Source organism: Ailuropoda melanoleuca, chromosome 3, assembly GCF_002007445.2.
Source record: "Ailuropoda melanoleuca isolate Jingjing chromosome 3, ASM200744v2, whole genome shotgun sequence".
NCBI lineage: Eukaryota > Metazoa > Chordata > Mammalia > Carnivora > Ursidae > Ailuropoda > Ailuropoda melanoleuca.
In genome coordinates, this window is record NC_048220.1 from 97,231,841 (window position 1) to 97,247,525 (window position 15,685).

Below are 15,685 nucleotides of genomic sequence, written 5' to 3' on the forward strand. Positions count from 1 at the left end.
GGGGTCCTCTCTGCCTCTTGGACACAAATGCTTGTTTCCTTCCCCAGATTAGGGACGTTCTCGGTTACGATTTGCTCAAATGTATTTTATAGACCTCTCTCCTTCTCCAGCCCCTCTGGGATCCCAATAATTCTGATATTGGAGTGTTTCATTGAGTCAGTAATCTCCCTCAGCTTAGTTTCTTGAAATTGGATTCTTTTTTCCCATGTCACCTCTTTTTCCTTCTTTTCTATCATCTCATCCTCTAACTCGCTAATTCGTTCTTCTGCCTCATTTACCCCAGCAGTCAGAGCATCCAGTTTAGACTGCATTTCATTCATAGCATTTTTAAGTTCTGCCAGATTAGTTCTCATTTCAGCCCTTAGAGATTCTATATTTTCGTTAATATTTTTCTCAAGCCTATATGTCATCTTGATAATTGTTACTCTGAAATCCATTTCTGACATCTTGGTTATATCCATATCCATTATTTCTGTGGCAGAGGCCACAATTTCTATTTCTTTCCTTTGTTGCGGGTTCCTCCTCTTTGTCATTCTGATGAGGTGTGGTTGCAGGAATGTACAGAGTCCAAATTATTGACCAGGACCCAAGCAAGATCATGCATTTTATAGGGACCTATAAAATGTGGGTTCCTTATACTTCCAGCCTGCCTTCTGGGGGAGGGGCCTGCCTTGCTGATACTCAGGCAACCGTATTTGGGCAGAGTTGCCTTGCCCCCTGTTGGGGGGGGGTGGGGATGGGCTCAATGAGAACAGGTTTTTGGGGGCTTTTGTTCTCTGGCAGCTTTCCTTAGTGGCTTTGAGAGAGCAGAAGTGACTGTATCCAAACCTCTGTCTCAGAACAGAGAGATCGCAGTCTGTTCCTCACTGAGCTCACCAGGCCACACTGACTCCATTTCTGTCTGTGCTGCTAAAAACCCACAGTGCCCTGGGTTGTGTGCCCCACAGCCACTCTTCCAGTCCTCACTCCCAAGGCCAGCATGTCTCTGCCCTTTGTGCTTGTAAAACTGCCAGCTGCCCTGGTTCACAGGCGCACTCCTGAGCTCCAGGTTTCAGTCTGGTGCAGTATCCTAAAGACCTTTCCCTGCCTTGGTCTGCGAGTCTATGCCTGGTCCCCAGCACGGGAGGCTTATGCCTTCTCAGTGCAAGTTCACGGAGGCTCCCTCCCCACACCGTTTATCTTCCGATATCTGCCCACAGACTCTCGACTCCCACTTCATACCTCGAGACCAACCACCAGAGAAGTTCTGTTTGTAGAGATCCAGATATATCTTCTTACATCTCAAGCTGATTTCATGGGTGTTCAGGGTGGTCTAATAGATATCCAGCTCTATTCAGAGGACTGGTTGAAATAGGGTCCCCTACTTCTCTGCCATCTTTCCCCCTCAGGCAAAAGGTGTCTTTTATTAAAGCATGGGGACAGGAGCCATGGGCAGAAAACCTGCACTGAGGCCATGGGGAGTGGCCCATGATATACTTGCAAGTTGAGAGGGGGTTACTGATAGCATAAGTCTCTAAGGAATTTTGGAAACTGGGTTTCCAGACCTTGAGGTTGCTTAGCTCTTTTGTAGACAGCCGGCAATACCTGTATTCTAAAGCCAAAGAGTACCCAACCATTCAGGAAGGGCTAAGCTTTCCACTGACTCCATTCTTCCTCTCTGTAACCTCTACCGACATCCAAGAGTACAGTGCCCTCTATGAGCAGTGACAGATATAAGGACATTTGAAAACATTTTCAATTGCCATTTTAGTCTTGATGGCTAGATTGACCTATAAATTATAAGGTACCCTTTAGTAAATGTACCTAATTGAGTCAAAATTCAGGTTGGGACAAGCACACTAAATTGAACTACTAATGTTTCCCACTAAAATAGACCCCACTTTGTGGTTCTGAACCATTAACAACTGGATTCCCACCACTACTGCAGACAGAGGCATTGCCTAAATTTGTTGGTGAGGATGAAAGAACACTGTTACCTTTTGAGTAGCTACCATATATCAGCACTGTATTAGGCACTTCACATTTATTCCAGCTAATTTGAACTATCACAACCCTGTGTGTTAGGAATTATTACTCCACCTTTTTTTTTTTAGATGAAACTGATGCTGGGAAAGGTTAAACAGCCTGACCAAGAGTCATACCAGGATCTATAACCAGGCACTGCCAAACCTCATACTCTTAAAACAGTCTATGATCTAGGTCATGTTCTGAATAATCCCAAGGGCAGAAGGCATATTTCAGCTCCATGTAAAGGAAGAGCTATCCAGCCATTAGCTCCATTTGAGAATGGAGCAAATGATCCGCCACAGGAGGCAACCAAGGGTGTTGAGAGGTTTGAGGATTACTTGCAAGAAGGCACCTACTTTCTGGTTAGCCATCACATCTCTAGCATTGTGCCACCACGGTTAAAGTTTATCAGATAAATGGAAGGAGATGAAGGGCCAGATTAGACCACGAGTTCCTTATGAGCTGCCTTTCTTGGATTCTAGTGAGGTTTGGATTTTCCAGAAGAAAGGATGGGGTGTCCGATTCCAAAGAACCACCCTAGGTGCTACATGATGACAAAGGGTCTTCTTGGCCCTACCAGCTGTGGACCTAGAACAAAGCATAGCCCCCAAGGGAGACTCTGGTGGCCATGGATAGAAGCCAATGTCTCTGTTCTGCCTTCTCAGGCTGTTATGTCCAGTGACTTTGCCATCTCCCGCTTCAAACACCTCAAGAAGCTGCTGCTTGTACATGGCCACTGGTGTTACTCGCGCCTGGCCAGGATGGTGGTGTACTACTTCTACAAGAATGTGGTGAGTAGCCCTATGTTAACCTCCTGCACCGGCCTTGGGAGGCCCTGCCAGGGAACCCGCTCCTACCACAGTGTTAAGACAAACCATCTCAGCATAAGGGAGTGAGTGAGGCTGGCCTAGATTTTGAATCCTGAAACTCTTTCCTACTAGCCCTGTGAGCTTGAGCAATATAATTCACTTCTCTAGGTCTCAGTTTCTTCTTTGGTAAAATGGGCTATGACTTTTGTGAAGTTATTGTGACCATCAGCAATACTGTATGGAAAGTACCTGGTACATAGAAGGCAGCATGCATGGTTACAAGCATGGGTTCTTATGCTGAATGTATTTGGTTCAAATCTAGGCTCTTATATTTGGTAATGGCCTTATACCTTAGTTTTACCATCTGTAAAATGTGGATGATAATAATACCTTTCCCCTATATTTGCTAGAAGGATTAAATGAGAGCTTGTACATAAAGTGATTAGCACATAATAATCACCCTATAAAGTCAGCCATTATTTTTTATCATTATTGCTGTTGTCATTGGTCTAAGATGGGCTCCATAAATGAGACTTACTTTCTGACTACAAGAACAAAGAACTTGAAGAATAATTAGCTTGACACATATCTTAAATTTTCTCCCCAGATACAGCCATCCCAATGCAAGAGCCATATCCCACCCCTTGGGAAAGTATAGGTTTAAGACTGGAGTCCCTGGCTTCCACTTGAGACTATGTATCACTTTGGCTTCCCCAGCCTTCCCAGCAGAGAATTCAGAGGTCAGGACATCAAATTTCTACTGGCAAAAATGTTTAGATTGGTTAGATCATCTGGGTTTTAGTCTTGCCTGACTCTAGCATGCTGTGTAAACTTAGAAGAGTTACTTAATCATCTCTCTGAGCCTTGGTTTCCTCGTCAATAACATGGAGACACTAGGACTCCCTCTGTCCCTAGAAGTATCATCAAGAGGCTTTAGTGTCAGAGCTCAGGAAAGCATGTAACATTATACAAATACAATCATGGGAAGATAGCATTGTTTCTCCTAAAAAATATGTTCATTTTTCTTGTTGATAAGGGCTCAAAGCAGGCACACACCAACTGAGGTATTAAAATTGACAGAGGCTCTTATTTGAAAAGCCCTTGATTAACAATGGATATTGGAAGAAGCCAGAACATTGCTGTACTAAAGGAGTGAACAAGGGGCCTGAGTTTTCTTTACCTAGTTCAAGGACCTTTGAATAATCCCCAGGAATCTCCAAATAGAATCCGATTCCTGTTTGCATAAGGAAAAAGGGAGGATTAAGAGTAGAGTGATGGCAGAGCAATGCATTAGCCAAGTAGCAGCTGCAAAATTGCATTTTGTCCTTGTTCCATTCTCCCAGTCCTGATTTAGCCACGGTCACAGGTGCCCTCACTCAAGAGTGAGCATTTTTGTGCAAAGTTCAATGTATATGTAAATAAACAGCATGACAAAAAATAATGTAAATTCGATAAACCGGATGGTAATATTCAGCAAGTCTATGCAAACAAGTCACTCTATTTAACTTGAAACTCACTCTGAGCATGAAAGAGTGTTTACTTAGAATTCAAAATGCCCATTTGATTTTTTTTCTTGCCTCCAAAGGAGCCGTTCTTTTGAATAAGCACAACAACTTCTCTGCATTAAATTTGTGAAATAGAAAAGGAAACGTTTCCAGCTAACCATGCATTCAAAGCTTAAACGGTATTTATTTCCAGCCCGATGCCATGCTCAAAATTGTGATACTGATGCCGCATTATCTCCCCATTGCAATTAGAGGGTGGAGAACTATGACTTCCACATCCAAAACCAATTTCAGACGGGATTAAAACCTTGCCTGCTCTGAAATTTCAACAATGAATTAATTACTGCACTGTAGCTTCTTGGGAGGAAAACGCAGGCCCCCCTCTCAGTGATGCCGTCACCAGGTTCCGGGCGCATCCTTGGAAGCGCCAAGATTCCAGCCAGGGGAAGTGGAAGCAAGCGAGGTCCTAACAGGGCCTGCGGAGGAAGGAAACACTTCAGTGTTAAACTCCAGGGTATTGGGACAATACAACAACGCTTGATTTCATTTATTCAAATCGTTATTGAACATCTGTGTCCTTGCCTCCTGAAGCTGACAGTCTAAATCAGAGCTCGGTGAGCTTGTTCTGCAAAGGGCCAGGTAAGAAATACTTTGAACTTTGTGGGCCACATAGCCCATCGTAGCTCTTCAACTCTGCTGAGGCAACGCGAAAGCAACTATAGACAACATGCAAATCGTGTTTGGCTGTGTCCCAACAAAACCTTATTTATGGCCGCATTTGGCCTATAGGAAGTAGTTTGTCATCTCCTGATCTCCATAAATCTTGCTTCTCAAAATGTGGTTCCTAAACCAGCAGCATTCGCATCACCTAGATGCTAGTTAGAAGTGCAGATCCTCAGACTACATCCGGGGACTACTACCTCAGAAGGGCGCTTTTAGTAAGAGCCCCAGGTAATTTGAATGAACCTTAAAGATTAAGAAGTACTACTATAGGAAAAGAAGATTAAAATTTTACAAATATTTCTTAGGCACATTTCCCTCGAAGAAGGTCAGGGTGCTATGGACATATCACCAGGAGACTCTTGACCTAATCGGTTAGAAAGAAAGTAACATTTAAGCGAGGACCCAAAAGAAGAGAATTATGAATTTGCTGGTTTCCCTGCCAAGAAGGAGAGTCTTGACAACCTGAGTCTTTATAGAAAATACTTTACTTTAGGCCATTTATTTATAATTTTATATCATATACTGTATCTAATTCCAAAAAGAGATGAAAACGACTTATAGTAAAAACAGAGGCAATAGAGAAGTTAGAAGGGAAATTTTTTAGTATGGAGCAGAACCACAAAGGAAAGAGGTCAGTTGCACCCAGAACCTGAGATAAGATGCTAAGTATTAAATGTCTGGTTAAAACAAGCAAACCAGTTTTCCAGGAAGAACACTCTTCTTGCTCTAAATTCAGAGATCAATTTGTCAAGCAAACCTTTAGAAGAAGGTCACACAAAAACCTTCAAGAAACTGTCTTCTGTGGCATTTTTGTAGGAAATGAAAATTAACCTCCATATGGTACCCTTTTTTCTAACAACCCTTGATAAAAGCAATAAATTATAATTCAGTAAGAATGGTTCTATGGAAAAATGAGCCAGTGATATCCAAGCAAGGTTTTCTTTCTTGCTTTGACTAGGGATTAAAGCCCTTCAATACTGCCCACGTGCGAAGTATAAGGCAAGGAGCTCAGTAAATGCTAGTTCTCTGAAACCCAGGTCCCCAGAGTTCTCCATGCCACCCTTGATTGCTGTCGTGTCCTTGGTACTTAGCACAGCTAGTTACTGTTTGGCATAGCATCACTAGCATTAACATCCCCCATCATCTGTAGGGAACCTACCACAAACCAGATGATGTCCTAAGAACTTTATGTATGTATGTAACTATGAGAGCTAAGTGTAATATAGGGGTTAAGAGTACATGTGCTAGAACCAGACTGGGTTCAAATCCCAGCCGCACTCTGCTACTTAACAGCAAGGTGGCCTTGAGTAACTTACTTAAGCTCTGTGTCTTTTCATCTATAAAAGGGAGATACTACCTAACTCACAGGGTTATTATGTGCATAAATGAGTTAATATGTGTGAGGTACAGAGTAAATGCTTCATCAGCCCTGTGGGGGTAGGGACAGTTATTATCTATCTATAGATGTGGTAGCTGAAAGTCAGAGGGTGGCCCAGATCACACAGCTAAGTACATCACAGAATCAGGATTGGACCTAGTTCTACTGTACTCCAAACTCCTTAGACTGAATGTCCTCATCACCATGGCATTCAGTGCCTCCCAGATGTCCAAGCACCCTGTTTTCCAGGGGTTGCCAAATTCGTGTATTGTCTGCTGTCCGAGCATCTCTAGCACCATGTCTCAACATAAACTGTTCAAGAAATATCATGTGATGATATCATCATACTTGGCCGGAGAGCTTCAGACAGCCTCCAACACCAGCCAGGGTCACTGCTCTCTTCCTCCTTTGGCTTAGACCATGGCTGGAGCTTGGGTGAAAACTGGGTCAAGCATCACGAAATCTACCAGATAAGCTTATACAACTTAAAAGCTGCAGTTTGGAGAGGAAAGATTGAGGCTTGGAGTCAGAAAGACCAGATCTACATTGCAAATATCAGAGGATGGCCTACAGCTGGTAAACTTGCTGCCTTGCTCCCTTGGCAACCATGGCAGAAACTACCAATCACAGCATTCTGTGTTCAGTACTTTCGCTACTTACAGCACTTCAGGATGGATCCACCTGGCCTCTCATGGTGTAGGATAAAGGGCTCTCAACATGAGTGCTAGAGACTGAGCTGTAGTCTCAGATCTTGAATTTTAACAAGAGCATCCACTTCCCACACCATGTTTATGAGAGTGAACTCTGGAGCCAGAACATCTGAGTTTGAACTCCAATTTGTTACTTAATAGCTCTCTACTGCCAGCCCAATGACTTGACCTCTCTCTGAGGCTCAGTTTCCTCAGTTGTAAAATGGGAGTATTTAAGGACTGCCTCATGGGGCTCTTAGGTGGATCTAATGGGTCAGAACAGAGCTGGGCACATAGTATGTGCTTTAGATGTTTTTGTTGCTATTGTCATTGCTGGTGTTGCTCTCAGTGGGCTCATCTGCAAGATGGTGTCACTTCCAGCTCTGGCATCCTAGGCTTCTACAACTTCAAGTCACAGTTCCAGCCCCAAGTGACCAAGGGTATTTGGTGTAGTCACTTAGCCCATCTGAGCTGCTCAAGGTACCTATGTGTAAGGGAGATAAGAGTTACTATCTTTCCCATCTAGCTGGGGAGGGAGAAGCAAGGCAACGTTCTCAAAGGGAAAAAAGAGAGAGAGAGGTCAAAGCCTCATACAGCTGCTGAATGCTAGTATGAAGGGGACTTCAGTACTTCAAGTTCTTCTTAAACCCACCATGACAAGTGCACAAGTGGTTGTTGATCTCAAGACTCAAAGTCCGCCCACAGTCTATTTCAAACCTACCTGCAGCACAGTAAACAGATTGAGCCCTCTCACTCCTTCTGACAGAAAGATGCAAGGTCCAGGATGTCTCAGGGCACCAGGATCTCTTTCAGAGCCAGGAAACTTTCCACTTGTGACCTGAACAGAAAAGACAAAGGATGGAGTTCCTTGGCTAGAAGACTCTCAGTCACATTGTTATTCCATAATCCAATAGGAGATTGAAAAAGTTTGGGGGTGGTCAAAGAGAAAGAGCTTTGAAAACTCAGATGCTGGTTGGGTGACTTTCTAACTCTGAACTTGGACAAGAGGTAATTGAGTATGTTAAAGCCTCAGATTCCTTGTCTGTAGAATAGGGCTAATAACAATATTATCATCAAGATATAACATTAATATAATATGTATAGCAATAATCTTTCAAGATTGTTGGGACGAATTAGGTCTATTGCATATCTAATGTACTATATACTAAAATAGTATGATATATATCACACACCTGGCACAAATAGAAACCAGTAATAATCATTGGTGTTACTAATATTAACATGTCCACATTATTACAATTCTAGAGACTCTCTTCAAAATAACACTGGCCCAGCAGTTAGGACATGAACATTCTAGTTTGTACACAAACCTGCTGAATGATTTCTTACAATACCTTTCAGCCTTCCGTGCCTCAGGTACAAAGGGCTGAGAAGTTCTAGTCCTGACTCTGGGCAGCATCTTAAGTGACCACCTTGGTCAAGTCACCAAACCATATCACAGTGTGGTAGACCATACTAGTGACCCAGCCCATCTCAGGGTGGGGTGGTTTTGAGTGGGAAACAGCTTTAGAAAGCATAAAGAAACAGGGAGAAGATTTCTTACTCACCCTTCTGAGTTGCATGACAATTAGGAAAATATGTTGAGAACAACCTCATGAAATTCTCTTCCTGCCAGGCTTCCTGCCCCTGGTCCTGTCTATTTTCCCTTCCCCAGGGGCACCCCCTTCTTTTTCCACACTACTAATCATAACGACTACCTTTTGGTATCCTGTGCCATGGTCTAGGTACTACTGTTCCTGTCTGAAAGATGGCAAGACGATGTTCAGAAAAGTTAAGCAATTTGCTCCAGGTCACTCAGCATGTAAGTGACAGACCTGGAAATTCCAAACCAGCCTCTTCTGCCTCCACAACCTGTGCTCTTAACGCATAGTATACTTACCTTAACAAGTTGGTGTGATTCCCTTCAGGTCCAAAAGAACATATTAATAGGAACAGTAGCAGCTGGTGCTCTAAGGATTATTTATCTCTGGTTCTTACACAACTCTGCATGTCACAAAGGAGAAAACAGAAGCTCCAAGTCAGCGTAGGCTTGCCAGAGGTTCCTAAGCAGCAGCTGGTGACCACTGCCCATGGTCCTTACTCACAAGGCCACATTCTCTGCCTGCAGTGCTACGTCAACCTGCTCTTCTGGTACCAGTTTTTCTGTGGTTTCTCTGGTTCCACCATGATCGATTATTGGCAGATGATATTCTTCAATCTCTTCTTCACCTCCTTGCCTCCTCTCATTTTCGGAATCCTCGATAAAGACATCTCTGCAGAAACACTCCTGGCATTGCCTGAGCTGTACAAGAGTGGCCAGAACTCTGAGGTAAGATGGGGAGGCCTCAGCTCCTCCCTCCAGGTGTCCGAGAAAGAGCACTGACCTGCAGTCAGGGGACTTGCACTCTGGTCACCACTCTGCCTTTTACCTCCCATGTGACCCAGTAGCTCCACTCCCCATTCCTAGCCTGTTTCTCATTTGCTGTTGAGGGTGATGGACCAGACCAGTGGGTATTTTTCTTTTTAGTTATTTCTTAATTATATCACATGTTAACATAGGGCTGCCCTAGTTACATGGGGAGGAAACATGCAGAAAGATCTCATTGCCCTCAGCTGGCCCCTTTCTCCAGGCCTTTAACAGAACCCCCAAGGGTTGGTTGGGGAACCCCTGGGATTAAAAGCCAGTTTGCTCATCATTGGGTGAGGTATTCACAAATGAAGTCGTCTACCTCATGTTAGGGAAGACAAAGTTTAGAATTCAAGATTATACACAGTCTGGAATTTGCTGGTAGCCCATAGACTAAAGAAGGCCATCCTGATGGTTTCCTAGAAGGCAGAGAATGGTCACACTGACACCTTGAATGGTTTGGAGAAGTCAGACTGCAGGCACTCCAGGTGGTCAGACTAGCACAGACACAGCCCAGAGATTGGATGGTAGAGACAGACAGGGAACCTGACTGCCTTCAAGGAAGAGTTCTGGGAAAAGAGACATCGACATGCATGAGAATAACTCTGTGCCTGGGAGAAAGGAAAGCCAAGCCAGATGTGGTGTTTGAGAGCTAGTAATATTTTGTGGACAGCCAACAAAGGACCAAGCCCAGCCCTAACCCAAAAACAGGAAGAAAGCAACAGAGCAACCTAGCACATCAGGCAAGAGAGACGTGGTGATGGCACATGTACACCCATAGCTCTTCTGACTTTTCCCTTCCCATTGATGTGCTATATGTGTAATGTATTCCTTGAGTATCTAACAGTAAGAGAAGTTAATGTAGCAAAAACAAACTGAAAAGTTTCACTTTTCTAGGGAAGGCAGGAAGACTGAAGCACAAAATGAGAACACTGGTGTCTGAAGCCATTGAGCCCTGTCTCTTGGGGATCTGTGATCCTGGACTGGGATGGAGAGCTCCCTTTCAGATGTTATGTAGAAACCTTAGAATCTCTAAACTTACCAAGCGTGTATTAGCACTAGCAATGTGCTAACAAATGATAGTTATTAATAACTGAGCACTTACTGGGTACTAAAGCACTTACATTTAGATTTCTCAAAACCCAAGAAGATAGTTGGTGTCGTTTTTATCCTTTTTGTGGGAGAAGAACCAGTTACCAAAGCAATTTAGTGACTTTCGCAAGATCATACAGTTATCACACAGAGCTGGGACTTGAACTAAGGTCTGTGCTCTTAATTTTTCCATTCTATTGCCTCTAAGAACACAGTAAATACCATATTGTCTGTCCACGTAGCACAAGAAAGTTGCTTATAAAGAATGGAGGCTTGCTTTGATGGTGGTTGATGTGTTCTTTCCTGGCAGTGCTACAACCCAATGACTTTCTGGATTTCCATAGTGGATGCATTCTACCAGAGCCTTGTCTGTTTCTTCATTCCTTACCTGGTAAGTTGTATAATCCTATTCTAACCATACAAATCACAGAATGGAATTGGTCTTGAAATCCTAAACTAGTAGGGTCTTTCTGGACATTGCAGCACAGAGACTCGAAATAGGTAAGCAGAGTCTGATTTTTCAAATACTGAGTTGGATGTAGTCTGCCTTTACCAAAACATCTCAATTTCTTCCAGCTTTTGGAAAACTGGATGCTATCATTACACTGGGTCATTTTTCCCACATGGCAAAAATCCAGAATTGACTCACAGCCCTGTTTAGATGGGGTGCATGTTCTCCGATTTGCCATAGTCCCTACCAGACTCCCTTTTGTCTTATACCTAGCCCTCTTCACTCATTTACCATTTCATACTTGAACACTGAAGGTATTTGAATTTACAACCCTTGATTTATATTTAGATTTGCGATTCCAAGGTCAAGGCAGCATGCACTCAGGCAATAAGTTCTAATAATAAGGGATACTACATTATCTGAAATAAAAGCAAGAGATACCAGCCCCATCTCAATTTGGTTCCCTGTTTAAAGAGCAGGAGTTTAGATAGTCAAAAATAGCTATATTTCTCCTGGATAGGGAAGCAGAATGTGGGGCAAGTGCTAAACGATGGCAGCTACCCAGCCTCACATCCTTTTGCAGTTAGCAACAAGATGCGTCAAGGAGGCAGTCATTTTGTGCTTCATTTGAATTTCCTATTTTACAACACCTTCCTTCTCCAGGACGCATTTTTTGCCCCTACTGTGTTCTCAACAAACCTACCATCAAGGCCTATATGAACTTTTCACCCTTAAGTTCTGATCTTTGCCTGGTCTGCCTTTCCTCTTTTTTCAAGAGATTAACTCCTCTTATTATGGTCTCAGCTGATGATCTTCTCTTCTGTACCCCCAAGGTATTTTGTATCCCTTGGACCATTTTCTCATTTATCCCCTTAATTTTACCACATTTTCCCTGCCTAGTAGACTATAAACTCCTTGAAGGTGGACACAGACATATCTTCAGCAGTTGTCATTGTGCCTGCTGGTTGCCCAATAAATTTTTTGTTCATTCATTCCACAATGTTCTCAAATACCCATCATGGCTTCTGCCACAATTGTGTTTCCAAAGACTTTAGCCCTGAAAGATGGTGGAGGAGTAGGGGACCCTATTTCAACCAGTCCCCTGAGTTTAGCTGGATATCTACCAAACCATTCTTAACACCCAAGAAATCAGCCTAAGATGTAAAAATATATATCTGGATCTCTACAAACAGAATATGTCCAACAGGCTCAAGGTAGGAAGCATGGAGCCATGATTCTGTGGGCAGACACCAGAAGATAAACAGAAGGGGGAGGGAGCTGCCATAAGCTGGTGCTGGGAAGGTGATATAATACTGGATCGCAAAATTGTCCCACACTGGGGACCAGGCACAGACTCGCAGACTGGTAGCAGCAGAGAAAGGACTTTAGTCCAGCCCCCAACAGGATCCAGGAGCTGCGGGTGCACATGTGAATCATTGGTGGCTCATGGTTTTAGAAGCACAAAGGGCGCCAGCCCTGGGATCCACCTCTGGGAGTGTTGCTGTGGGGGAAAGGGGAGGTTGGGTTTTTTAGCAGCCCAGACAAATGGAGACTGTGTGTCCCGGAAAGCTCAGTGGAGAGCAGACTACACTTTCTCTGTTCTGAGACAGAGGTTTGGATGGGGTCACTTCTGCTCTGACTCTCAGAAGAGATGCAGAAAGCTGCCAGAGAACACTGAGCCCACCCTAGCAGGGCAATTCTGCCCAAGCAGGGTTGCCTAAGTAACAGCATGGCAGGTCCCTCCCCCAGAAGACAGGCTGCAAGAACAAGATGATGACAACCCTAAGGTCCCTATAAAACAGGTGCATCTTGCTTGGGTCATGGTTAATACTTTGGCCTCTGTACATTCCCTCAACCACCCCCAAACAGAGGAGGAAACCCCAACAAAGAAAAGATTCAGACTGTGACCTCTGCCACAGACCTAATGGATATGGATATAAGCAAGATGTCCAGTGTAACAATTATAAAGTCAATATCTAGACTTGAGAAAAATATTAGCAACAATATAGAATCTCTAAGGGCATAAATGAGATCTAATCAGGCCGAACTTAAAAATGCTATGAATGAAATGCAGTCTAAACTGGATACTCTGACTGCCAGGGTAAACAAGGCAGAAGAATGAATTAGTGAGCTAGAAGATAAGATGATAGAAAGGAAGGAAACCGAAGAAGCCTGGGAAAAACAGATTAAAGCCCAAGAGATCAGACTGAGAAAATTAATGATGCCATGAAATGTTCCAATGTCAGAATTATTGGGATCCCTGAGGGGGTGGAGAGAGGAGAGGTTTAGAAAATATATTTGAGCAAATTGTAGCTGAGAACTTCCTTAATCTGGGGAAGAAAACAAGTGTTCCTCCCAAGATCAATGAGAGCACACTGATGCCCCGACATACAGTAGTACAATTTGCAAATCTTACATCTAAGGAAACAATCTGGAAAGCATCTAGGGGGAAGAGATGTCTTACATACAAAGGGAGGAAGGTCAGAATAACATCAGACCTGTCCACAGAAACCTGGCAAGCCAGAAAGGGCTGGCAAGACATATTCAGGGTACTAAATGAGAAGAACATGCAGCTGAGGATACTGTATCCAGCAAGGCTGTCATTCAGAATGGATGGAGAAACAAGGAGCTTCCAAGAGCAGCAGAAACTGAAAGAATATGTGACCACCAACCAGCCCTGCAAGAAATATTAAGTGGGGTTCTATAAAAGAAGAAAGACCCCGAGTAATATAGACCAGAAATTTACAGAGACAATCTATAGAAACAAGGACTTCATAGGCAACAGGATGGCAATAAAATCATACCTTTCAATACTAGCTCTCAACGTGAATGGCCTAAATGTTCCCATGAAATGGCATAGGGTTGCAGATTGGATAAAAAGACATGACCCATCCATATGCTGTCTACAAGAGACCCATTTTGAACCTGAAGATAGATACATCCAGACTGAAAGTGAGGGGGATGGAGAACCATTTCTCAAGCCAATGGACCTCAAAAGGAAGCTGGGATAGCAATTCTCATATCAGAAAAAGTAGATTTTAAGCTGAAGTCTGCAATAAGAGATACCGGACACTATATCATTCTTAAAGAGTTTATCCAACAAAGAAGATATAACAATTGTAAATATCTAGGCCCCCAACATGGGAGCAGCCAACTACATAAGCCAACCATCAAGAAACATATTGATAATAATACTTTACTTTACTTTAAGACCTCAACACTCCACTTGCAACAATAGAAAGATCATCTAAGAAGAACATCAACAAAGAAACAAGAGCTTTGAATGACACACTGGAGCAGATGGACCTCATAGATATATACACAGAACATTCCACCCTAAAACAACAGAATACTTATTCTTCTTGAACTCACAGGGAACTTTCTCTAGAATAGACCATATACTGGGTCTCAACCGATTCCAAAAGACAGATTATTCCCTGTATATTTTCAGACCACAATGTTCTAAAACTGGAACTCAATCACAAGAAAACCTTTGGAAGGAATTCAAACACTTGGAAGCTAAGGACCACCCTGCTTAAGAATGTTTGGGTCAACCAGGAAATTAAAGAAGAACTGAAACAATTCATGGAAACAAATGAGAATGAAAACACATCAGTCCAACACCTATGGGATACTGCAAAGGTGGTCCTAAGGGGAGGAATACATAGCCATCCAAGCCTCACTAAAAATGAAAAGGAAAAAAAGAAAAATCCCAAATACACAAGCCAACCTTACACCTTAAGGAACTGGAGAAAGAGGAACAAATAAAACCTAAACCAAGCAGGAGAAGAGAAATAATAAAAATTAGAGCAGAGCTCAATGAATTAGAAACCAGAAATACAGTAGAGCAGATCAACAAAACTAGAAGGCAGTTCTTTGAAGAATTAACAAGATCAATAAACCACTGGCCAGACTTATCCAAAAGAAAAGAGAAAGGACCCAAATTAATACAATTATGAATGACAGGGGAGATATCATGACTAACACCAAGGAAATAGAAACAATCATTAAAAACTATTATCAACAACTACATGCCAATAAATTAAGCAACCTGGAAGAACTGGATGCCTTCCTGGAAGCATATAAACTATCAAGACTGAAACAGGACGAGATTGGCATCCTAAATAGGCCAATATCCGATAATGAGATTGAAGCAGTGATCAAAAACCTCCCAAAAAACAAGAGTCCAGGGCCTGATGGATTCCCAGGAGAATTCTACCAAACGTTTAAAGAAGAAATAATACTTATTCTCCTGAGACTGTTTCAGAAAATAGAAACAGAAGGAAAACTTCCACACTCGTTCTATGAGGCCAGCATTACCTTGATTCCAAAACCAGGCAAAGACCCCATGAAAAAGGATAATTTCAGATGGATATCCCTGATGAATATGGATGACAAAATTCTCAACAATTTCCTAGCTAATAGGATCCAACAGTACATTAAAAGGATTATCCATCATGATCATGATCAAGGTGGGATTCATCCCTGGGATGCAAGGGTGGTTCAACATTCACAAATCAATCTGTGTGATAGAACACATTAATAAAAGAAGAGACAAGAACCATATGATCCTCTCAATTGATGCAGAAAAAGCATTATGACAAAATACAGCATCCTTTCCTGA

At 42.8% G+C, this 15,685-nt stretch overlaps 2 protein-coding genes across 18 annotated transcripts in view; one reads left to right on the forward strand and one right to left on the reverse strand.

Annotated features, from left to right (window-relative positions):
• ATP10B (ATPase phospholipid transporting 10B (putative)) overlaps window positions 1–15,685 on the forward strand; it is a 273,096-nt gene that overhangs the window by 243,046 nt on the left and 14,365 nt on the right. The window contains 3 exon segments of the mRNA XM_019795040.2: window positions 2,673–2,798; window positions 9,240–9,440; window positions 10,921–11,001. Coding sequence (XP_019650599.2) covers window positions 2,673–2,798; window positions 9,240–9,440; window positions 10,921–11,001 — 408 coding nt within the window.
• The window catches only part of LOC117801567, a 127,648-nt gene continuing 116,448 nt past the window's right edge, over window positions 4,486–15,685 (reverse strand). For 8 of the 17 annotated variants that reach the window (XR_004624238.1, XR_004624241.1, XR_004624234.1 and 5 more), the window contains 3 exons: window positions 9,012–9,115; window positions 7,833–7,949; window positions 4,486–4,797 (listed from right to left, as the gene is read on the reverse strand). Coding sequence is in view for 1 of the 17 variants with exons in the window: in XM_034656773.1 (XP_034512664.1) it covers window positions 4,612–4,797; window positions 7,833–7,949 (303 nt within the window). In the remaining 16 variants the exon portion in view is untranslated. Of the gene's footprint in view, window positions 4,798–7,832; window positions 7,950–9,011; window positions 9,414–15,685 lie in introns of all 17 variants that reach the window. The other 9 variants (XR_004624231.1, XR_004624230.1, XR_004624232.1 and 6 more) reach the window with 2 other exon arrangements.